The 26011-nt window shown below is 37.6% G+C and overlaps 1 protein-coding gene across 1 annotated transcript in view; it reads left to right on the top strand.

Annotated features, from left to right (window-relative positions):
• The window catches only part of cntn5 (contactin 5), a 90911-nt gene that overhangs the window by 8046 nt on the left and 56854 nt on the right, over positions 1-26011 (top strand). Inside the window, exons 2-5 of the mRNA XM_066699414.1 lie at positions 1781-1904; positions 2366-2541; positions 14236-14331; positions 24090-24293. Of these exons, the coding sequence (XP_066555511.1) occupies positions 1786-1904; positions 2366-2541; positions 14236-14331; positions 24090-24293 (595 nt within the window). The 5' untranslated portion in view covers positions 1781-1785. The remainder of the gene's footprint in view (positions 1-1780; positions 1905-2365; positions 2542-14235; positions 14332-24089; positions 24294-26011) is intronic.

The following is a 26011-nucleotide window of genomic DNA, read 5'->3' as shown; positions in this document are numbered from 1 at the left end:
GTCTGTCCTGTACATGCTCCTTTGCACTGAAAGACTGTGGTTCCTATATGCACACACTGTAGTACAAGTGGAATTGCTATGACAGCTTTACCGAACAGAAAGGAAAGAGGTGAGAAAGCAGGGCTTTACATGCAATTAATTATGGATGCAGAACACTATAAATAAAAGAATGCTATTGTAGATTTCTAAGTTTTGTTACTCTCAAAAAGTCTGAAATAGACAGAGGGCAATTTACAGTGCATCCTTTGCATACCCCAGGGAGCACAGCGCCTGCTGGAGTTATAGTAAGTGCATCTGTCTCTTTCTTCAATTTTAAATGTAAATGGAGCTGAGGCTTTTGAGGTCAAGGGAATAGAAATATAAGCAAGAAAGCAAATGTGTCTCTTTATTATGAGAGCAGCAATTCCGGCATACTGTTTTACAATTCAAAATCAGGAACCATTACGCTTTACTTCAGGGTTTGCAAACTCTCACTTGACTTATTGCAGTGTTTATTATTTTGCACCCATAACAGAATGCAGTTGTTATAAAGCATCAAGATGCCTAATTTAGCTATTATAGTGTTTTTAATCTGCTTTTTGTCTTTCACGTTTTGTGTAAATTGTAACACTTCACGTTCGCTGTAGTTTCATTGTTGTTGATCTTAAACCAGACACAGTACATCTTCCTATAAACGTAAACATGTAAGACATATTTGTAAGCCATAAATGGTGCATATCTACTACAGACTTGACTGTATTGCTCTTGCCACATATTAAAACGTCTTGGATCCTTCCACCAGACCCCTGTGGAGCTACATGCATGCCACATAATTTGCAGTTTCCTTCAGAGACTGATTATCTTGGCACAATTAGCAGGAACTACTTTCTAAAATACACGTTCTAGCTTTAGGTAATTCCAGGAATATGTACGGATATAACCACACATTAATAAGTGCAATTGAACACATGACCCACCCCACTAGAGCACGTACGCATTTTTCTTGTCTTTCAAATTCATAAATGTACCTAAATATTAGAGATAAAAGTGGAAAGTCTCAGTATTGCCAATTCAAGTCTGTATTTATTCTTGTATTGCCCCCCCCCTTCTTTCTAGAAAGCATTAACCCTCAATATATTATATTTCAGGGTGACTTATATTGTAAGTCGCCCTGGATAAGGGCGTCTGCCAAGAAATACAAATTATAATAATCAGGTTTACTTTACTGCATCTACAGTTTGAGAATCAGCAAAGAGGACGGCCTCATTACAATACTAATTGGACTGATTCACACTGACTCTGTAGTGAAATGCCAGATAACATGGCTTGCGGGCTAAAACATGGCTGCGGTGGAACGAATGACATTGCTGATGTGAACAGTCAGGGAGAATTTGAAATGCAGATGCCCTGGTATGCTGTATCCATGGCAGATGGGGCTCTCATCCTGCACATTTACACATTCAGAATATTAGAATAGCTCCAACAAGTCCAAACAATTTGTTCATTACAGAGAGAAGCAACAGCTTAAATGTATTAAACGCATGCAATCTCATAGAATTATCAATTAGAACCTGTTTTCTACTATTATAAAAAGTCAGATATGGACAATAATGTATAGTAACAACAACAACAACAATAATAATAATAATAATAATAATAATAATAATAATAATAATAATAATAATAATAATTCAAATAGCACTCTAATAATTGTCCATGATGGTGCATTCATTATGAGGTTATTTTTTGGTTTGATGCTGATTGGTATTCATAATTGTTTTTTTGGCTTTTCATTCTTTAGAAAGTATGGAATTTGGGCCTGAATTTCTCCAGGAGCCGGATGATGCTATATTTGCCCTGGACTCTGATGAGAAGAAAGTGACACTGAACTGTGAAGCCAGAGGGAACCCCACACCCTCTTACAGGTGTGACTTTGCATGTCATTATGTCACACCAAATCATTTCACATATAACCAAAATAGAGCTGAATGAGTATCAGTTATGCATTATGGTGGCAACGTTTGTACTTCAGGCATACCCATGTCAACTGTGAAAGATGTTATTCAGAAGTGAAAGTCAACATGAATTTCTGAAACACTGTCTGAGAGCTAGAGCCAGAAGACCCCAGGCCTACCAAAATCTGCTAATAAATAAATAAATAAATATCAAAACAAAAAAAGGAATTGTGAAATGTTCTCAATTACTATTTAGTGGACAGTGTTAGTAAGAGGGGCAGCACTGTATGGGTTAAGCTTGGATCTACAGGATATAAACACCAGATCCATCCATGTATACATTAACCCGTGGATATTTCCTTACTGTCCTATGGTTTTTGGTCACACTGGGTGGACACATACATACATGGTTTCTGTTGTTGCATTTCTAGATGGCTGTTCAATGGAACAGAAATAGATGTCAGCACTGATTACCGTTACAGCATCATAGATGGCAGCTTGATTATTACCAATCCCAGTGAAGCAAAGGATTTTGGGAGGTACCAGTGCCTGACAGCCAACAGTTTCGGCACCATTATCAGCAGGGATGCTCTTCTACAATTCGCATGTAAGTATTGCTTAGCCCTCTTTGTCATAATATTGATTGATTGCTCTTGAAGGCCACGTCTGGTTGTTGGCTATAAAAATGTGATCATGATTTAATTTATCCGTCCAACTCAACAAAGTGCTATAAGATTGAATTCTGTGTGTTCATTATTAGTATGTTTTTAACTTTTATTATGTCTGCCTCTAACAGGAACAACAAAAGGTATTTGTGGTATTGCTGTAATAAGGGTGTTTGAATTTGGTACTTTATGCATTTTCTTAGAGAGCCCCAAGCCAGAAGCTTTTACAGATTTCCCTTGAATCATCAATGTGTAAAGGCTTTAAAAACATTTAATCCCTCTGAACTCAGCTGGTGTTTATGTAGGTGTTTAGTAATGTAGATATAATTTGGAACAGACAGCTGAAAGCCATCTCAAGGACCAGAGTTCACCCAATCGAACAAGTGACTTATTTAATTCATCAATAACTCACACGTGTTCCCTGTCTTTAGAAACTGGTTATTTAAGGTGACCACAGGGTGGATTAGGATTGTCCAGGACCATGGCTGGGGACGCCAGATGTAAGGTGTTACCACAGTCTGTGGACTGCAATTATATGTAGACTTATTAATGTGTTGTTAATGATTAGTTATAACTCAATTATAGCAATACATGGAATGGCCACGAAGTTGAACAGGTAGCTAAAAAGTGTCCCTCTTCACTACTGCTTTGACACATTTCTAAAAAATTATTTTACACTTTTGGATTATTAATGGTTTATAAGAGAGACACTGTTTAACTACCTGTTCAACTTTGTGGACAGTCAATGTGTTGCTATTATTGAGCTATAACTAATTTATAATGTATTATTAATGCTTTATAAATGATATATTAATCATATATTAAACATTTACAAATTGTTAATAACATATGTATATGCAGACCATTATTCTACAGTGTTACGCATTTCTCTATAGATGCAAACTTAGCTACATGGAGAACAAACCCATCCCAGCAAGTCCAGCTGGTGAGCTGTGGTGAAATCCTTTCCTTAGGTGTGCCATGAATCAGGAAAGCACTGAGACCAGCTCTGAGTGGATTCTTAGAAATCCAATGTTACTCCTCTATTATCTCCTGGCCTGATGCCAATGCATCATCCCAAGCTAAAGAAGCATATAGAAAGGCCAGCGGCAGCACAGCTGGTGGAAAATGTATTGTTGGTTTTGCTTACAGTTTTCCTTGAAGCAGTGACTATAACACCCCCAGTGCCTTGACTGCAGGGGGAATATGCAGTGATTCTTCAAGGATAAATACTTTTCTGGTCTGTTTCCAGAAAAAAAAAATGGAATAAATTAAACTTATGGCATAGTTAATATCATACCAATTGCTAAGCTGTTAATCTATTGGTAAATACTGGGACATTACATATTTATACTTTCTGTACAAAAAGAAAAAAGTACAAAGCAACTTAGTGGTTCATACATTTCCAGGTTATTATTACATATATATGCAAATCGTTGATGTAGTCTATCCTGCTATTAAGTATCCATATATATATATATATATATATATATAATATTGTTTATTCCTCCCAGGCGGCCTTACCTTGATAAAGAAAATATCTAAATAGAAACGTGATGTGACAGGCTGTGCTCTGAGATCAACAGATGCTGGTGCCTGCTCAAGTGAGGCGATGGGTGGCTCGTTCTTTAATCAGACTATGTGACTGCACTATAAAACCCCATTCCGGGGCACTTTGTGTGATAGAGAGAGAGACACTTTACCAATACTAGAAGTCAAAGTCATGAGTACATTTTTTAAGCCCATTCTTAGTATGTCTATTAGGTTTCTCAACGTCAGCTCAAAGTTTTTCATTTTTTTCCCTTCAGTGTGCATTCCCAGAGCACTTTACGGTCATGCATGTCACACACATCTCCACACTGGGACCTGCCATTACTCTGACAGTTTTGTGTTCTTTAATGCAGTGCCATGACTGCGCTTTGGAAAAAAAGCTACACAGCAACAGGCATCTGATTGCAGTGGCTTTTCTCTCTGTCTCTATACAATGAAGACCTCTCACTTATCCCTGCATGCTTTTAGTCTTCCCACAGTACCCGTATACATTTTCATATGTATGATCAGGCAAAGCTACTTTACCATTTTTAATAGTTTTCATTGAAATTTGTATGACTGTTTCCTTCATAAATTATTATTATTATTATTTATTCCTTATCAGGTGCCCTTACAAAATATAAGCTCAATACCAAGTGCAATAATACAGTGTAATTCAAGGCACAATACATTTTACAAATTCACAATTTACACGTCACCATTTGTTCCAATCTTATCTTATACAGTTAGCCGAGAACCTTGTTTAATGGCCTTGTTATGAACCAAAGCAGCAGCTGTCTGAAATGTGTATGTAATTAAAAATACATAAATAAATTGCAGTAGGCTTTAATATTTATTTGGCAGTGTGATTTTAGTATGTGGAGCCTGCATAATCTATTTTTCTTGCTTTGTTCTCATTATCTGGAGGGAGGAAAACCTAACTTCCAGAGCAATAATGTATTCCAGTTTACACAATCAGAATTTTAGTCAATTTGCAGGCCAGCATTTTGTCACCTTCATTAAGTGTGAACAAATAATGAGATAAAAATAACTGTTAGCAATCTATGGGAGAAATGTAATCTCTTTCTTTCATGAGCCTGAAGACTTCCCTATAGCCGCAACCTCCTGGGTGTCTGTGACAAGACATCTGGGTTCTTGTGTTTTTTTTATTTCCCATTCCAGTATGTGTTCTCACCCTTGATTTGATTCTGTATCCAGTCTTCTTCCCCCCAAAAATCCCAAACTCATAGAGATAAGAACCATAGTAGCCCAAGGCCAATTGTTATCAATGTACATTAGTGCTGTATAGCCATGTTGTTGCCAGACTACAGCAGAAACTGCTGTCATTTTTCTACAAACGACCCAGTTTTAAGCTATGTGAGCACAGATATCAAACTCACCTTCAAACCCACACAGACAATGTATTCTTGGTCTATTTTCCTTGAAGTCTGAATTCAGTGCTGCAACCGACACTTGCAAGGCTGAAGGCAGATGAGTTTTCTCTGATCTCCCTACCCAGCCAGATTCCTCTCTGAAAATCTAATAAGCAGATGTTGCTGAGCTGTTAATCTGAGCTCAACCTCAGCCATCACATCCCACCTGTGTCTCTTGGGGGATTCCTACCCCTCGACGTCACAGGAGGATGACGAGGCCAGTCAAACCCACACAGTTTTGCTTCTCAGCCTCTTGGGGGTGCAGATTTGGTTCCACTCATGATTTCGTATCCAATATCAGCAACACCCAGCCTTGCACCACTACAGAGCAGTGTTGATTAATGTGATGGTAGAGAACATATGTCATTGATAGACTGCTATTGTTATGCTGTCTCACTCAAGCTTTACAGGTTTATATAACCCTGTTCAGATTCGCACCTCAAAACCTATGACTCCCCATCATGTACCAAGTCTCTAACGATGCATTTTGTCAGGCAAGAGATTTAAGAAGAAGGATTATTTCCAAACCAGAGCCATAGCTGTGAAAGCATAGCCTGATGCATCAACCTCCAGTGAATGCGATGATAATCCATATCACTCAATCCTCAAGAGTGTAGGTTCCAGGGTGGTTTTCTAAATCAAGGCAGTTTACACCCAGTGGAGAAAATAGTATTTTTCAGTCTCCAAGGTAGCATGATAGTATGTCTCCTGTGGCTGTTTTATTTCATTTATATATTTTGTCCATTAACCAGAGCCATATACACTCACCTAAAGGATTATTAGGAACACCTGTTCAATTTCTCATTAATGCAATTATCTAACCAACCAATCACATGGCAGTTGCTTCAATACATTTAGGGGTGTGGTCCTGGTCAAGACAATCTCCTGAACTCCAAACTGAATGTCTGAATGGGAAAGAAAGGTGATTTAAGCAATTTTGAGCGTGGCATGGTTGTTGGTGCCAGACGGGCCGGTCTGAGTATTTCACAATCTGCTCAGTTACTGGGATTTTCACGCACAACCATTTCTAGGGTTTACAAAGAATGGTGTGAAAAGGGAAAAACATCCAGTATGCGGCAGTCCTGTGGGCGAAAATGCCTTGTTGATGCTAGAGGTCAGAGGAGAATGGGCCGACTGATTCAAGCTGATAGAAGAGCAACTTTGACTGAAATAACCACTCGTTACAACCGAGGTATGCAGCAAAGCATTTGTGAAGCCACAACACGTACAACCTTGAGGCGGATGGGCTACAACAGCAGAAGACCCCACCGGGTACCACTCATCTCCACTACAAATAGGAAAAAGAGGCTACAATTTGCACAAGCTCACCAAAATTGGACAGTTGAAGACTGGAAAAATGTTGCCTGGTCTGACGAGTCTCGATTTCTGTTGAGACATTCAGATGGTAGAGTCAGAATTTGGCGTAAACAGAATGAGAACATGGATCCATCATGCCTTGTTACCACTGTGCAGGCTGGTGGTGGTGGTGTAATGGTGTGGGGGATGTTTTCTTGGCACACTTTAGGCCCCTTAGTGCCAATTGGGCATCGTTTAAATGCCACGGCCTACCTGAGCATTGTTTCTGACCATGTCCATCCCTTTATGACCACCATGTACCCATCCTCTGATGGCTACTTCCAGCAGGATAATGCACCATGTCACAAAGGTCGAATCATTTCAAATTGGTTTCTTGAACATGACAATGAGTTCACTGTACTAAACTGGCCCCCGCAGTCACCAGATCTCAACCCAATAGAGCATCTTTGGGATGTGGTGGAACGGGAGCTTCGTACCCTGGATGTGCATCCCACAAATCTCCATCAACTGCAAGATGCTATCCTATCAATATCAACATTTCTAAAGAATGCTTTCAGCACCTTGTTGAATCAATGCCACGTAGAATTAAGGCAGTTCTGAAGGCGAAAGGGGGTCAAACACAGTATTAGTATGGTGTTCCTAATAATCCTTTAGTTGAGTGTATGTCAAGCAGTAACCATTAATGTGATGCCTCAGGTGGTTCCAGGTTTGTTTTTTGTTTCTTCTGAAAGAGTGAACCTCTTATCAATGTACACTCCCATAAGACAACACTCCAACAGCCCCGTCTCTTTTCTTCTGAACCAGGGGGATTGGTACTCAGAAGTATTTTCATTTAGGTGGAGTGATGCTGTATTGAAGACAGGAAACAATAAGATGCAAAAGTTCTTGCCTGATACAATAACTGTCTTCTAGGATGTCACTCTCCTGTTGACACATATTTGATAAAATATGTAGTGCCCTAAAGCATATTATATTTGAAAGATAGGATATTATTTATCTGGTACTTTTTAGCCTAGAACATTGTGTCTGATATTTTGTGGAGGCAGAAGGAAACTTAATATGGAAAATCTATCTGCACACAGAGTGGATTTCAAATCTCAGAGGGGTTCTTAAAATGAAAGTTTTGTAGATTGTGATATTAAAAGACATGATTTTCTTTTCAGGGAAATTGATTTAAATTGCATTTTATTACAAAATGCTTGAATAATAAGGCCCCTGATGTTGTTTGAAGCTGTTTCTGTAAAACACTTTTTATCTAAGCTGTTCATTTCCTCTTTGTATTTCTTCAAAAAGTGTGTGTTGCTGAATATTTCTCTCTCAACTGCAGGAAAATAAAAGTTTCCAAGTGAAGCAATTTCCATCTTAATTTCTCAACAATCCTAGTTTAATCATTTATTAAACAAGCTTTTGTATTAGTTTTTTATACATAATTAAAATAAAAGAAAAACACTCTTCCCATAAGAATAACATTACAAAGTCATCTGGTTCCAACTTTCTAGTTCCCTGCACTTACACCTGACATCCTTACTGTTTCTATTTTTATGGCATAGCCCTCCGCCAAATCTACCGCTGCTTCATCCAGACACCACTATAAATTACTCCTGTTTTTACTAGTGCCGTCTGTCTCTGCAATTTACAACCCCATCCCAAAAAACAACCTCAGCCACCCTCTCAAAGCAATTTCGAAATCCAGGATGTCAGATGGCATTTTATTTATTTATATTATTTATATATTTTTTTCCTCTGTATGAAAAAAAAAAACTGAAGAAAATCTATTTTCTCATTTAGACTACAGGGGGATGTATTGATTAGCTATAATTCATATGTCTTCTTTGAATTGACGAGTGGCTGTGGTAAGATGCTGACATAGAGAACAAGGAGGCAGCAGCGACAGGGACTGATAAATCAATACCTGTCTCGGTGACAATGTGTTTACTGGGCGTTCCATCATGGCACACTTCTGACAGCTCGTTAGGGTCGGATCACCTTCCTCGCGCTGGGCTTAATGAGCCAGGCTTTCTCCCTTATGATGGGCTTGTCTAACGAAAATATGACCTAGCCCGGTCTATATTTTCTCGAAAAAAAAAAAAAAAATCATAAAAATAGTTTTGTTGCGTTTTGTTTTTCTTTTTTCTTTTTTCCTGGGGCCTGTGCTAGATGGGGACATCCAATCCTAAGTTGTCATTTGTCATCAATAAATCGGACTCATCTTAACCCCTTACACTAAAGCCACGTCCGTATTCTTGTTGATATGGAAATGTACTGAAAAATTCAAGCCAGGGATACATTCTTGACCATCTAAAAAATATATCTGTAGTCTCTCTCTATGCATCTATCTGTGTATCTTTCTTTGTCTGTTCTCTGCGTGTGCGTGGACACAACACTGTGAATGCATTGAATCAAGCATGTGAAGTGTAGCCCCTCTGCACTGCACACACCTCTGTTGTGTCACACATGAACATAACATAGCTGCTTTGAGTCTTCACTGATGTGTCTAGTGTGCTAACAATGCTGGTCTTCACTGAAGCAGCCATTGACATGCTGCATATCATCCGAGCACTTGAAAGAATTTAGATGTCATCAAAATTTCATAACATTGTATATCACTTCTAATATTGTCTAGTTAAGGCTGTTAAAATCCTCCGTGAGCTTAAGTGGCTCATAGAGCTGGAGCTTATCTTGGAGACCAACTGTTATTACACATGAATTCTGCCCTTCAGTGATGCATGGTTACCAGATGTAGTGAGGGCGAGAATGACGCCACAGTCTCTGTGCTTTACAAGAGGTGTTCCCGGGGAGTTTTTATACAGAGATGTGTATTTTTACATCTGTCAGCCTCAGAAGTGAGTTCCGAAATACCTGGCAAAAGGAAGCGAATGAAACATGATATAAAAACAAATGAGTGATTGTGGATGTTATTTCTTATGTATGTATTTCTTTCTTTCTTTCTTTGGCTGGTGTTGGGGAGAGCAGTGAAATTATTTATTTTGCTGTAACCATTTGAATCACTTTTCTCACTACCCTTGTGATCGTAACTGCTCATTTTAATTTTACTGCTCAGAGTGATACTAATAAATGTTCCAAAAAACGTTTATTAACTGAAAACTCCTTTGCCCGTACCATTTGAAAACAAAGACTTGAACTCTGGTCTTATCTCAGTAGGCCTATAACTCAAGAAGAAAGCTCCTAAATGCTGTGAGGTATAATTATCAAGCATTCCCAAGAAATGAAATATACTGCTGTCAGAGTGATAGAATAAAACTGCGCCGCACACAAAAACCGGCCCCAGGTTGACGTTTTGTCATTCCTTTCCCATTGTTGTGTGAAGCTGCAGTTGGAAATTAAAACAGCCCTTAATAACTTGAAAAGGGGGTAATCAGTGGTATTTGGATTTATTCCAAAAATAGGCTGCAATGGAGAACTCTCACAGCAACTGTTCAAAAGAAAGAGCTGCGTGTTAATTCCTGCAGTTCACATTTTAAATCAGTAATTATGGAAGACTAATTTGTAGAGTTTGCTCTGTAAACTTATTTACATATCCTAACGTTGGTGTTTCTGTCACAGTTTGTTCTATTCAACATGAGAATGTGATGTTCTAGTAATTCTGGCCCAGGCATGTTTACACCCAGACACACTTTGGTTTCTTATCATGTTATACACTGAAAGGGAGCATTTTTCATCATGGACTAAAATTATTTTTTCAATTTTTTTTCATGCTCTCAGATTAGTCAAACATTCATACAAACCTTGAGTGACACATATACAGTCAGTCGTTAATATAGTCAGGAGCTTCGAGGAGGATTTTTTTTTTTTCTTGAAGAAAATATTTAATAATGGATGAAAGTAGATTGTTCTCCCCAGAGACCTGAACGAGTCCAACAGTGATCGAGAACCAGGGTTTTGGAGATCGCTGTTATTACAGCAGCACAGGCTGAAGTGCGTATATACATCTGTCTCCCATGCCATAAAGCATTTGTAAAGGGTATACGCTTCAGAGAGGAATGGTGCCCTTTTAGTGTTATAGCAATTATGAACCCTTTGACTGGATTCGTCGATTTTGCTATTTACATATGCATTCCTGTGCTAATGACACAGTGCTGCCAAAAGCACTCCTTTTCCATGGCATTTCTCTTTCTTAGCGTTTTGACTGCTGCAGCGACATTAGACCTACATGATCATTTGCATTACAATGCCATAAATTGCAGCGTACCTTAGGTCAGGTTCAACCAGCACCTGACATTTGCCTTTTTTGTTTTGTTTGTTGATTTCTTGAATGCAGAAATGTATTTTATATGCAGTGTAAACATTGTCAATTTTACAACAGCAACAACCAAAATAATAACAAGTTAAAGTTTGAGAAACCCTGTCTAAGGTGAGCATGATGGTTCAATGTTAATGCACTTCCACCTAAATACAGATGAGCTTGATCTATAACACATTGTTCAATATAGTTCTAACTGCCCGGGTCGTGGCAGACAAGTGCAGAGACCTATTGAAGTCTGAGGTGTCTGCTGCACACGGAGGACAAGGCGACACACAGGACTACTTAGCAATTCAAGGTCACATGCTACTGTATTCCTATATCCATTGCTTTGTATATCCGATTGCATAGTGAGTACTTTGTATTTGTATAAATGCCTTCACTGAAAAATTATCTGATCTGCGGAATGAACATTTATAGAGCATTATATTCTTAAAAAAATATTTTTTGGATATACCTATTGCTATTTAGACAAGTTTAGACAAGTATAAGCCATGTTATCATTATATTTCTGTGCAGACACCCTCACCCAGGGCAACTTATCACATTATTTTTATATACAATTACCCATTTATACAGCTGGGTTTTTACTGGAGCAGTCTCGCTACAGTACCTTGCTCAAGGGCACAGCAGCAGTGTCCCCCACCTGACCACGACTCCAAACTACTGCCCTTGCTGTTAACTATAAACATTAAACAAGCATTTGTAATGACTTACAATACACAACAAAGGAGCCAAACCTAGTGAAGTAAATCTGTTTACTCGAGTCATATTTTATGGCCCAGCAGTCTGGTTACTGGACCTTCTCAGGAGATTCAGTTTTATAATCTCATTAAAAAGGGGTTGGCTTGACTGAGTGAAATTTAATTAAAAAAAAAAAAATACATATGGCTTTCAAATAACCATTTACAATAAGCGTTTGTTCTTGCGTAGTGTGACAGCTCTGGTGCTGCTCTTGATTTGTGTAATGCAGTATTATTTCATGCACTAAAAGAGCTTCAGTTCACCAATCTTAGAAAATGCTCCTACCAAGTGTATCATTAGATGATACAATCGGAATTGGGTTCAGATAGTTAATGGACCAGGTTAAGGTTTAGAGTTAGTACTAGGAAGATTCAGACTGTGAGATAAAGGTGGTAAAATAAAGAGCAAAAGCTTACAGTCTGAATTTGGTGTTAGGTTTGAAATTAAGAAGTCATACAATTACCCAGAAACAACCTAAAGGTTGAACAGGTGTGCCACTGAATTTTTGAAAGATCACACGAGAAAAAAATGTATATTAATAATAATAGTGACTACTGCTACTACTACTACCACCACCATCTATGTATTATCTCATTAAATTAAACCTATTCCTGGCAGAAATAAGCAATGATTTATTGTATTACATATGTTACCTGTACACCTTAAAATCTTAATTTAATTCAAGTATAAAAAGTAATGAATCTAACACTAAAATATTGGAATGTTTCTATGTTTCAATGTTTTTTTTTTCTTTAACATCCAAATCATTTCATACAAATAATAAAGTAGGCTAATTAATAAAGTAATCTATTAAACAATCATAATTTGTATGCTGGACTTTGATACTGCATAGCAAGGGAAATACTTTTCAAAAACCCATTGTAGTGTATCAGTTGGTATCCTCTGAATTTTAAGGCAAAATGACAGCCTGAACCCCAACTCTAGCCAACACCAGAATATCAAGCTAGTCCCATAAATATCTCCACCCAATTCATTTATCGCTAACCTTAACAAAGGCCTAGGTTTACTGTTGGTTCTTACCTTCACCCTTGCCTGGACCAAAATCACAAATTGAAAACTTAATTTTACTGCAACATTTAGCAACATAATGTTCTCTAAACAGCCTAACTGTAACAGTAAGACTAATCCTACCTTCATCTGTATCACTGATTTTAAGGTCAGGTTTTCTAGTCTTGGATTTTCATTTTTATTTTGTTTTACTTCACTTGTGAAGAGCTGTAATAAAAATGTATATTTCAAATATCTTGACATGCTTATTGTAGATGTCTCTTAGGATTCAAAGTTAATCCACTTTTATTTACTAATATATGTAAAAACAAAATTGTAATCTCAAAAATCATATATTTGTATTGGTCTTTGAGTCTCTTATTGGTATGGAAGTTATGTTTTATTCTGTGTCGCTTGCTTTTGTGCAATTACCATTATCATCGGCAACTAAGGAATTATGGTGCTGGTAACTTCATTTTTTTTTTCTCATTTCCAAGATACGTTCAATAATTCCCTCAAAATTAAATGTAAAAGTCTTCCATAGTCTGTTTCATATCTTAGATATTGACCAATTTCCACTGATAATACTTTCATATCCTGCATTCCTGCACTTTCATACAACCATTGGGCTTTTGTTTCTATATGCCTTCAGGACTCTGTCTCATAACTGTCAGTTCGCTGTAGCAGAGTTTGGGCCTCCTACATGATATGTAATGTTTATTATTAATCTAAGCCAATTCCACTTTAAACACTTGTAAAGCTTAGAGTAGAGGCCCAGTCAGAGATGCAGTACAATCAAATTCACTATCTCTCTCTCTGACTTTGGCTTGATATTGACAATAAAAATAGCTACACTGAACATCAACAAGAAAAAATTAAATCCAGGAATATCACTTTATATCTTGATTTGTTTGAGTGCGTCAAGCCTCACATTCGGTTTCGTATTTAACTTCTGTATATAAAATCAATTTTTACTGTCCATTTTATTTTTGGAATGCACACTGATGTTCCTAAGTGTTAAAGCGACAACAGTACTGTGAATTCAGGGTCAACGAAGTTACTGTAGGTTCTCCTCAGTGCACTGAAATATAAAATAAACGAAATGAATAAAACTCCCAATTTCATTGCATGGATTGTATTTTTTTATTCTTGAAGGTTAAGAAAGTTGCTGCAACAGGGCTCTTTTCACCTTGTCTTGTATCAGCTTACGTTGAGATACTTCAATACCCTAACAAGCACTTAAAAATGTCACGCGTCAATCGGGAAAAGGGATACACAGGAAGGAGTTTTGAGTCCCACGCACTCCACATGCACTGAGCTCTGATTTCCACGTCTCGTTGCAGATCTGGGTAACTTCAGCGGGCGGACGAGGGGAGCAGTGTCAGTGCGGGAAGGACAAGGCGTGGTCCTCATGTGTTCTCCACCACCCCACTCTCCAGGTACGTCACTTCTATTTTAATCAAGGCAGCATCCCACCTGCTCTCACCATATGTTTCATAAATCAAGCCGCAGTTATGTGAAATGTGCCGAATATAATCATTTATTTTTACAGATAGTTTAATCCTGTGACGATCTTTCATTTTGTTCACTGATTAAGGGCTTTGGTACTTCTCTACTGCATGATTCATTCCAATGAGCAACATCCCAGAATTTATTTTATTTTTTCTTTTTTACAAGTGAAATCACACAGCATATCTCGTGGGCTTTAATTGAGGTATTGCTTTGAGGAAGAGAAGCTGAGACTTGAGAATGCAAAGCAGTCATACAAAGAATTCAAAACTGTACAAAACTTTTTTTTCCCAAATGTCAGCAGAGACCAGACTAAAATAGACAATACTCTTTTAAATATCTGCCTCATTTTTTCTTGGAATTTGAATGTAATACATTGGATGCCATGATAGTATAGATTGAATTTTCTCCTTAGTCAATACCTCGTATTATAGTGCAATTATTTTATAGTTTAAAGAATTGTGTTTTTGCTGAGTCAGCCCCACTCTGTCTACTGTATGCTATCTGATAATCATAATCCATAATTATATTGCTTAGTTTCTCTGTATAGTAATTGTTTGATTGATTTCTTTCTGGGGGATGCAGTCTTTAAAGTATCATATACATACAATTTAAATTTCAGCAGATAATTTACATAGGATTGTGATTTTTATTAGTTATCTATTATTTTGACAGTGTAAAAAAATACGTCTTTTGAAATCTGAAATTAGAAGACATAAATGAGTTGCAACAGAGACTTTGTGTACATTGACCACCATCAGCAAATACTCCAACTAAGGCTGAGTCAATATCTTATAAACAACTATTTTTAAATTAGCTGTTTCTGATGTAATGGATTATACACATTTTGTTTATCTGTTTTATTCTCTACTGCTATACTGTTCCCTGGGGACTGTCTATAAATGTTCAGATGGCTCTCTTCATCTGAAGGACCCCCCACTGTTACTTTGTAGAGCAAATAAGCCGCTGATAGCCAAGTAATAATGTGTTCATAATAAACTGTTACAATGGTACCAAACACCAAAAAAGGATATATATATTTATATAAGATACAGACGGGTGACAAATTAAAGGAAAAAACAGCATAAAGTGTCTCAGTAAGGTGTTGCGCACCACAAGCCGCCAGAACAGCTTCAGTGCTCTTGGCACAAATTCTACGAGTCTCTGGACTCTACTGGAGGGATGGACACCATTCTTCCAAAAGATATTCCCTCATTTGGTGTTTTGATGATGGTGGTGGAGAGCGCTGTCTAAAACGTCGGTCCAAAATCTCCCATAGGTGTTCAGTGGGGTTGAGATCTGGAGACTGTAAAGGCCAGAGCATATGATTCACATCATTTTCATTCTCATCAAACCATTCAGTGAGCCCTCGTGCCCTGTGGATGGGGGCATTGTCATCCTGGAAGAGACCACTCCCATCAGGATAGAAATGTTTCACAATAGGATAAAGGTCAGGAAAATGCCCCCCACAGTATAACAGAGCCTCCGGACCCCTTCACTGTAGTGATCAAGCTGTCAGGTCTGTACTGTTCTCTTGGTGTCCCACACGTGCACTCACCCACTTGTCGAGAATATGCTGAAGGGTGGCTCATCTGACCAGACCACTTTTTCCACATCTCTGTAGAGCAGTGCCTATGGTTTTTGCACAAAATGCAAAATAACTCTCAAATGTGCATTTGTCTTTGTAATGAGGTGTTTATGCACTGCCATCTTGATCCAAAATCAAGGTCAGCTGGGCCTGCTCAGCATTTTTATACATGCCACAGAGCATGATAGGATATTAATTGCTTAATTGTGTCGTGCAGTACACCTGTTTGGAGGCGTCTGCATTCGTTATGTTCCTCCTCTCATTTAATCAGGTTTTTCCTGTAATTCGTCACCCGTCTGTGTGTGTATATATGTATTTATATATATATATATATATATATATATATATATATACAGTGGGGGAAAAAAGTATTTGATCCCCTGCTGATTTTGTACGTTTGCCCACTGACAAAGAAATGATCGGTCTATCATTTTAATGGTAGGTGTATTTTAACAGTGAGAGACAGAATAACAACAAAAAAATCCAGAAAAATGCATTTAAAAAAAGTTATAAATTGATTTGCATGATAATGAGGGAAATAAGTATTTGACCCCTTCGACTTAGTACTTGGTGGCAAAACCCTTGTTGGCAATCACAGAGGTCAGACGTTTCTTGTAGTTGGCCACCAGCTTTGCACACATCTCAGGAGGGATTTTGTCCCACTCCTCTTTGCAGATCCTCTCCAAGTCATTAAGGTTTCGAGGCTGATGTTTGGCAACTCGAACCTTCAGCTCCCTCCACAGATTTTCTGTGGGATTAAGGTCTGGAGACTGGCTAGGCCACTCCAGGACCTTAATGCTTCTTCTTGAGCCACTCCTTTGTTGCCTTGGCTGTGTGTTTTGGGTCATTGTCATGCTGGAATACCCATCCACGACCCATTTTCAATGCCCTGGCTGAGGGAAGGAGGTTCTCACCCAAGATTTGATGGTACATGGCCCCGTCCATCATCCCTTTGATGCGGTGCAGTTGTCCTGTCCCCTTAGCAGAAAAACACCCCCAAAGCATAATGTTTCCACCTCCATGTTTGACGGTGGGGATGGTGTTCTTGGGGTCATTCCTCCTCCACCAAACACGGCGAGTTGAGTTGATGCCAAAGAGCTCGATTTTGGTCTCATCTGACCACAACACTTTCACCCAGTTCTCCTCTGAATCATTCAGATGTTCATTGGCAAACTTCAGACGGGCCTGTACATGTGCTTTCTTGAGCAGGGGGGCCTTGCGGGCGCTGCAGGATTTCAGTCCTTCACGGCGTAGTGTGTTACCAATTGTTTTCTTGGTGACTATGGTCCCAGCTGCCTTGAGATCATTAACAAGATCCTCCTGTGTAGTTCTGGGCTGATTCCTCACCGTTCTCATGATCATTGAAACTCCACGAGGTGAGATCTTGCATGGAGCCCCAGAGCGAGGGAGACTGACAGTTATTTTGTGTTTCTTCCATTTGCGAATAATCGCACCAACTGTTGTCACCTTCTCACCAAGCTGCTTGGCGATGGTCTTGTAGCCCATTCCAGCCTTGTGTAGGTCTACAATCTTGTCCCTGACATCCTTGGACAGCTCTTTGGTCTTGGCCATGGTGGAGAGTTTGGAATCTGATTGATTGATTGCTTCTGTGGACAGGTGTCTTTTATACAGGTAATGAGCTGAGATTAGGAGCACTCCCTTTAAGAGAGTGCTCCTAATCTCAGCTCGTTACCTGTATAAAAGACACCTGGGAGCCAGAAATCTTACTGATTGATAGGGGATCAAATACTTATTTCCCTCATTAACATGCAAATCAATTTATAACTTTTTGAAATGCGTTTTTCTGGATTTTTTTGTTGTTATTCTGTCATTAAAATTACAAACTGATCATTTCTTTGTCAGTGGGCAAACGTACAAAATCAGCAGGGGATCAAATATTTTTTCCCCTCACTGTATATATATATATGATTTGTTAGACTTATATATATATATATATATATATATATATATATATATATATATATAAAGAAGTCTAACAAATCCTCTTGTATAGTCCTGCTAAGTTAGTTTGCTTCTGATAAATTGTCTGACATCTGATTGCCAGGATATATACAAAGGAGCAATGATACAATTCAATGTGAATATTAAAAAAAAAAATCTAAACAATTGATCATTACATTGGGAAGTTTGGTAAAACAGTATAATAGAAAGATTGCTCTAGAAGACGCACAACGGTCAACTGAACAAATGGGTGAAGGTGAAAGAGGTGCAATATTCTCTGAAACAATATGGCAGTACAATGAATATGTAATCCTATAATGAAGTAGATATAGCATTTGTATGCTGCTTTTATAAGATGTTCAGTTATAATTAGATAATAAATGACCTCCATTAAATACTTGCGAAGGAACTAATGAGTATTTGGAAATAATGACAGGAGAAAAAGCAACATGAAAAATTATACAGGTAATGGATAAGTGACTCTGGGTTGTATTAATCTTTTATTTGTGTAATCTGCGGTAGGAGGGTTTAGCCACATTAATATGGACTGTATTGGGGTATAAAACTGAATCGTTAAAATGGCAGGGTAATTGGAAACACTTTAAAGGCATTGAGATGTAACCAGGATATTATTTTCATGTATAATTCTGCCCTAAGTGAAAACAATTAAAGAGATGGTTTACAGCCACCCATATGTATCAAGGCATCATATACTTAATTCAATTTGTGGTATCACTCCATTGTAGCATAATCCAGATATACTATTAAGTTTATATTTGGAGACGACGTTTAAGGAATCACACACACTGTTATTCTGACAAACAGCTTCTGATGAATGCAAAAACTCTGTCATATCTGTTTAAATGTAGTGAAGTAATATTTGCATGTTGGTGCTGTCCGGAGAAACACCTTTGAACAAATGCAATGATCTGTCTTTTATTTGTGAAATGCTGAAATTCTAAAAAAAAAATTAAATGCATCCTGCACTGCTGCCGTCTGCTCAGAAATAAACAATAAGAGTGGAAAGTATTCAAACCCTTCATTTGAAACACACTATCCCGTGATCCATTTAGTTCAATACACTTTGTTCATCAGACTGCACTTATGTATCAACAATATGTATTCAGAGTTTCGTTACGAATTCATCTTAATAGAGGGAAAGCAATGGGGTGGCAGTCAAATGGTTTACACCCCCTCTCTTAACTCAGTTCAATCAACTGGAACTCTTTACACCTCTCCTGGCTTAATCGATGCACAGCACAACCTGAAAGGATATCATGGATTAGTAAGAATATATTTTATAACAATATATACAAACTGAAATGAATCCCCAAATAACATTGTTCCAAATGAAGTCTGTGAATACTTGTGACTGCAGCTGTATGTATTCAATTCAAACTTGTGACATTTAATGGAATTACTTCTCACACTGACTTGCACTGACAGAACAGCCTACCTTTCTTATCAGTTTATTTTAATTAGGCAGTGTGTCCAGAAGGTTTAATTGATTGGCATGACAAACTAACTACCCAGTTAGTGGAGTTGGTTTCCTTAGGGGAGAACCGAGGAAGTACCTACAATAAAAAAAACATCCCCCAGTGACCTAAGTTTCCAGTTCTATTTCTGTCACATAGACTAAATATGAATTTTGAATGCTGTAAATATTTGAAAAGGCCTTTACACCAGATGAAGCATTTTACTGCAGACTAATTTAACACTGATTTCTGAAACATAGAAAAATGTCCTCTAATATTACAAAAATGCCACTGTGAATGAATAATTTAGTAAAAGGGACACTGAGCTGTCAAAAATAATTTTTCACAGTGGCAGTTTTTTTCCTCTGCTCTCTGCTTTTAGAATAAACCTGCTCTGAGCTTTGGCGAATAAGGTGCTTTTACTTTGGTGCACACATGCATCAAAACATCAGGGCGAGATCTGAATCCCATCAGGAGATCACTTTCAGACGTTTGGAAACCTATTTTGCTATTCAATATCCATCCTGGTTATTAATAGACCTGATGTGTTAAAGTAGATCCCGGGGGACCCCCTGTTTAAACAATAAAGGGACAACACTAGAAAGACACTTTAGTAATTAATATCTTCTGACAGTTAATTAGGAGCATCCCCAAACAAGAGCAACAAAGGGATTTTTGTTTATAAGATAAATATTCATAGTTTACCCCCAGACAACTAAGCTCACTGCTTGACAAATGGGGCTGGAAGCTATCAAAAACGGTATCCTGGTGTAATCTGTCTACATAATTATGCCTTCATCTAGAAGTTAAATATACTGTAGATAGAACATAAAACAAGAACATTATTATTTTAAGATGACTGGATGATACAAATAGTACCAAGAGCCAAAGATTATGTGAAAGGGTCCGATAATGTGTACAAATTGTTCCACATACATAGAAAGTTCATAGTTATTATATAGTTTACTTATCGCAAGAACCATGTAATGCATACACTGATGCCCAGTGTCTCCTAACCCTATAATAACATAATTAATTTCCAGAGGTGTAAAAATTATTCAGAAGTCATACTTCATTAAAACTTACTGCAGTAAAAGTGAACAATCTCCCATTCAAACAGTGCTTGAGTAAAAGTAAAAAAGTAGCTAATTTCAAGAGTACTTAAGTACCAAAAGTAAAAGTAAAATTTGGTAAAAGTGATTTTAGTAAGAAAGTGAATGTGCATGTGTTTGTGTGTGAGCCTTATAAAGGGGCACACAAGAGATTCATTTAATGTTTTAGTCCAACGTTTTATTTTTAGGTATTTAACATGTATTTTAAGGTATTTTTATGGTTCCTCAATTTTATCTTGAAGAAAGCAAAAATAAATTTTATTTAGGCACATATCTGGATATTTCTTTCATGTGTATTCAGTATGAACAAAGGGTAAAATTGGGGATTCATAGCCTATTTTGAGTTTTCTTAGCAAACTCACTGTTTACACACACACACACACACACGCACGCACACACATATACATATATCCCAAAGAGTTGTATAATGAAACACAAAACAAAATAAACAATAATCAAATATGTACCCCTGTAGTGAACACATTTGTTATAATGTAATCTATTGCACTGTGGTGCAGGAGAGGTTTGAATCTCAAAACTCCCCAGGATGTTACTAAATATATCTGAATATAACTTAAAAGCATCCGTGTACTGCAGCATCTTCACTCCCATGAGGTGCTGGCCCAAATAAGGCAAAAATATAGAATGAAACATTGATTTTGTAGCCGCCCTCACTTATTAGATATTTAGACAGGACTCTTGTATTACAAAAGTTTAATTTTATTGAATAACAATGCCTTTCGACACTACTGACTTAATCAGGGCTATACATACCTAGTAAGTGAGAGTGTTAATTTTATATATAATACATGTAAAATTTGATGTTGTCATTATGCACGCCTTAAAACCTTTTGTTTTATATAAAGTGTAAACATCACCATGGACATGATTTCATTACCTTTTCTTATATACAACTGTATTATTATAATCATAAAGTGAATAATAAAGTTAATATGTCAAATAAAAATCTAATTTAATTATTATGTATTAATACTGTATCTTTTATGCACAGCTGTCATTAAAGCAGAGCTGCTGTGATGTTCAGCACGCATTGTCTTGTGAAAGGATGTGTTTAATGTGCAGTGACGCAGTGTTGGATTTTGTTGAGTCATTAATTAACTTCTCGTTTCCACGCGTGTATACTGTGCATGTTCCCACGTGGGGTGATGTCACTTCTGATTGGTCAGATTCTTTCCAGTCGAGGTGCGATAATCAAGAAAGCACACAGTTTATATCTCACCATGCTAACTTTCCTTAAAGCAGTGTGGAGCTCCTACTGAAATAAAGGCAGTTCTACCTTATTTGCCCGCGTCCAGTGTGAACCACCAACACACTTTATATTCATGTGTGACGCAGGACGAGCCATTAGAAGGATGCAATTCTTGCTAATTTTATGAAACTGTTAAGGTCGGAGACATGAACCAACTTAGGGAGAGTGTAGGCTAATCTCTTTCAAACCCCCAAAGCAGCCTCTGAATGCTCAAAAACAGCCTTTGTTGATGAGTGCATTTTATTATCAGAACAATCACTCTGCTGCGACCTTCTGAAAAGGTTATAACGTGTGTCGCTCAGTGCGGAGTATCAAATGCGGCTGCAGGTTCGAGTCCATCTTTGATCAGGAAAAGAAAGAGCGATGACAGTGCTTAATGCAGGAGAGAGGGAGTGTGCCATGGATCCGGCTCACTGATTGGCTCACTACAGCGCTGCTCATTGTGCTACAGTGTGATTGGTCAAAAGTATCCAGCCAACTTGAAACATGTTAATTCCACATAGATGTATAATTCCTCTCTCCAATTATAATAACAGTAACAGAGTCGTGTGGGGAATGTAGTAGAGTAAAAAGTACATTATTTTGTTCATAAATGTAGTGGAGTAAAAGTAGCCACAAATAAAAAATACTTTAATAAAGTACAAATACTCGAAAAACGTACTTAAGTACAGGAACGATTCACCCCTGTTAATTTCATAGCTTATCCTGCCTTAGGAATCTAAGTAATTCAGTGTGAATATAAAATATTTTTTTTCACCTCCTGTGTTCAGCTGTGGTTACTGTAGAATTGCATTGTTAAAATCACACATTTATATAACCCAGTGTGACATGAAGAAGTGTAGTTTATTTATAAGCACATCTGTGTCGCAAATCCTCATGGTAGCTTCTGCTGGTGAAAGACCGTTTATTTTATTTTCTGTTTATCATCCATAACTTAACAGAGAACCTGCTTTAGCGTTAACAGCTGATTTATTCTTGAGTGCAAATGAAATGCATGACTTGAGATTGTATCATGGTGAGCAGTAATATATCCACAGCATCGATGCCTGGTGTTCGTGGATTCTTCAGCCGCCCCTGTGCAACTTTTATGAAAGTTTACCCCTGTAAATGTGCACTATATAAATGCCTTGGCTTTTATGTTTATTATGCTTCCAATGTACTGTACATAGATAGACCACAGTAAAGCTTTGTTAGAGAAAGGAGTAGGTCGTATTAGGTTGGATTGGGTATGTCTTTTAAAATGGAACCCATTTTCTCACCCCTTGTCTCTTCCCTTGAAAATTCTGTTTTAGAATTAAGCTAAACAAACTGAAAAACTTGGAAGTTACTTCTGGTGAATGCTGTTTACATTTAAGAGTCAAAATGCAGCTCCATTCATCCATTCAAAATTCTTAGGTTGACACTTGGGTCCCTTGTTCTTCAATGAGGAGTTGATTTGAATTGTGTGCTTTATTACCAGCCCTGTATATTGAAGCTGATGTCCACAGCGATGTTTTCCTCTGCTCTTTAATCTTTCAAGGACTCCTTAGGCAGTCTAGCTTTGAAGACTGTCTGTTATTTTATATTGCTGGCAGTTTTCTTAATTTTATATCTAATGAAAACCTGGAACACTTGACAGATGACATGTAAGTGCTGTAGGACTTAATTTTCTTCACCTGAAATTCTATTGACATATTTTTGTTATTCATAATATTGTGATCTGTCTCCAGGCAAGTTGACTTATGTTTGGAGTTAAACAGACAAAAAATATATATAATTTGTTTCTGTTGTTTTTTTGTTCTTGTTGTCAAAATGTCATTTTCTGAATCAACTGGGCTTGACATTCCATTTCTGCTGTACTATATGCTAGAACGGAGAAACCAAACATGTTATTTGCCCCGGGCGAATGTATTTAGCCAAGACATTCCTAAACCCAAACCTGTCTTTTATGGCGGCATCAACTCCAAATGTCTAAAAATATATAATTAATTAATATTTGCAGGTTTAATAATTGTTTATTTGATTGCGAAGACGAGCTCCAAGAGTCTTGGCAATGATAACTCTAGTGAATATTTATATATCATATATTATAAGTATTTTAAAATGTTTCTTTTTTATAGTATGTTGTATATTTTCTTGTTTTTAATAAAATGTATTAAAAAAATATTAACATGCATTAGCAACAACTGCTTAAAATAACTGCAATAAACCTGCAAAATGTAAATATAACTTCTGGTACTTCTGGTATTTGAAAAACAATAATGTTATCGGTTCTTGTTTTTGTTCTTTTGGATTCTTGCAGAGATTACATATAGCTGGGTTTTTAATGAGTTCCCCTCGTTTGTGGCTGAGGATAGCAGGCGCTTCATCTCTCAGCAAACTGGGAATCTTTACATCTCCAAAGTTCAGCCCTCGGATGTTGGCAGCTACATCTGTCTGGTGAAGAACACGGTGACGAATGCCAGGGTCCTGAGTCCGCCCACACCGTTGACACTAAAAACTGATGGTGAGAATCCAGCACATTTGGGAACCTTTGTTTTGTTTCTTACTAGTACAAATTCTCATAGAGGAGAAACAGAGTGGAATGATTGGGAAGGTCTGGATTTTGTCCCACCTGGAATATCTCCTAACAAGCACTTTGTTATTATATTATCTAGTCTGTGGTTCAAATGTATTTTTGTTGTATGCTTTCAAGAAAGATAATCTGGTTTGTTGAACATGTACTGGTCCCATTACAGTTGTGAACAAAAGCAGAACTTTAATTTAATGGTGCCACAAGTTTTTTATTTGAAAGTTTCTTCTCCTCATGCTGAACATTTTTCTGTGCCAAGATCTCTATGCTATCAGTCCTGCGATTCCAGTGAAACACCTTCCTCACTCTCTAACTGTTCTGTTCGTCTTCCCTGAGGACACAGCTGACGTACATTACTGTGCTTCCTTTCATGATGCCAAAAACACTATCACATTAATGATGCAAAAAAATAAAAAATAAACATTAAAGGGAGTGAAAACAAAAGAGCTGATTTTTTTCAAACAGATTGTGTGAACAAGCCAGCCTGCTGTAGGTGCACAGGATGCACCGACATCAAAGGTAGATGTCGACAGAACTTATTCCCTTTTTGGGAGGAAGACCGTTGAGAAGGAACTGGGAAGTGTAAGACTCAAACCAAGCAACTAAACAGAGTAATCTCAAAATCAAGAAACACAGAATGTGGGAATGGGTGCAGCTGTCCATATCATTGGCAAGTATAGAATAAACTGAAGTCTAAATGGGCTTCTTTTTTATTTTTTATAAACAACATCTTCTCAGCGTTTAGTCAGTGAGGTTGACATGCAAGTTTTTACCTCAGGGCTTTTCGTCTGACTACACAGAGTATCGTCTGCTATCAATCTTGCAGGTGCTTGTCAATGGCCATGTTAAGAAACCCTATAAATGGCATCCCCAATGCATTTGTGAAATAAACCGCAACCACTGCCACCCGCTACCCGCTCTCTGCTATCCAGATACCTTAACCATATCCTCTCACAGATTTCTGCTTGCGTTGACTGCAAAAATGTCCCCTCCAGCATTCTATTCTGTTCCTCACGATTTGTATAAACACTCTCCCACCGCAAGAAGCACTCCTCTGGGAGGCACGATTGGTAAAAGACATTACCATATAGAATTGTGTTGTGTCATTCATTAGCAAACACTCTAAATGAATACACAATTTAACAAGCCTCTGCCCGTGATCAAAGACAGGCAGGTACTGGAAAAAATCTTGGATTCAGTGAAGCAGGTGTTGTAGAGAGAGATTCGACTATCGCAAATGTTCTATATCGTGAAAACAGGAGGCTTTGAGTATGTAAATAGCAAAATATCCTAGCAAATCTTCAGAGGTTATTTCTTCTTGTCACGTTTCACTTGCATTCAGATTGTACAGATTCTCACTTTGCATTAGCGATGTGTGGAGCCTAGAACACTCATTTGTATCCTGAATTAGACTCAGTTGATCAAAGTCAGTTGTACATAGGGGCATGGACTGACAATGAGGTTGTTTGAGGACACATAAAGTAATATTTCCATTATACACAATGCCTTTGGCTGTGGAAGAAAGTGTATTTTCCTCCTTATCGGTTGGCAAGACTTGAACATAGTTATCACTGTGCTCTGAGGTATTGTTCCTAAAAAACATCGCCTCTGTGCTCTATTGTGAAATGCTCCCATCCTAATGTTGCCCAGGT

This window comes from Amia ocellicauda, chromosome 3 (genome assembly GCF_036373705.1).
Source record: "Amia ocellicauda isolate fAmiCal2 chromosome 3, fAmiCal2.hap1, whole genome shotgun sequence".
Taxonomy (NCBI): Eukaryota; Metazoa; Chordata; class Actinopteri; order Amiiformes; family Amiidae; genus Amia; species Amia ocellicauda.
This window is presented reverse-complemented; position numbering and strand designations above follow the sequence as displayed.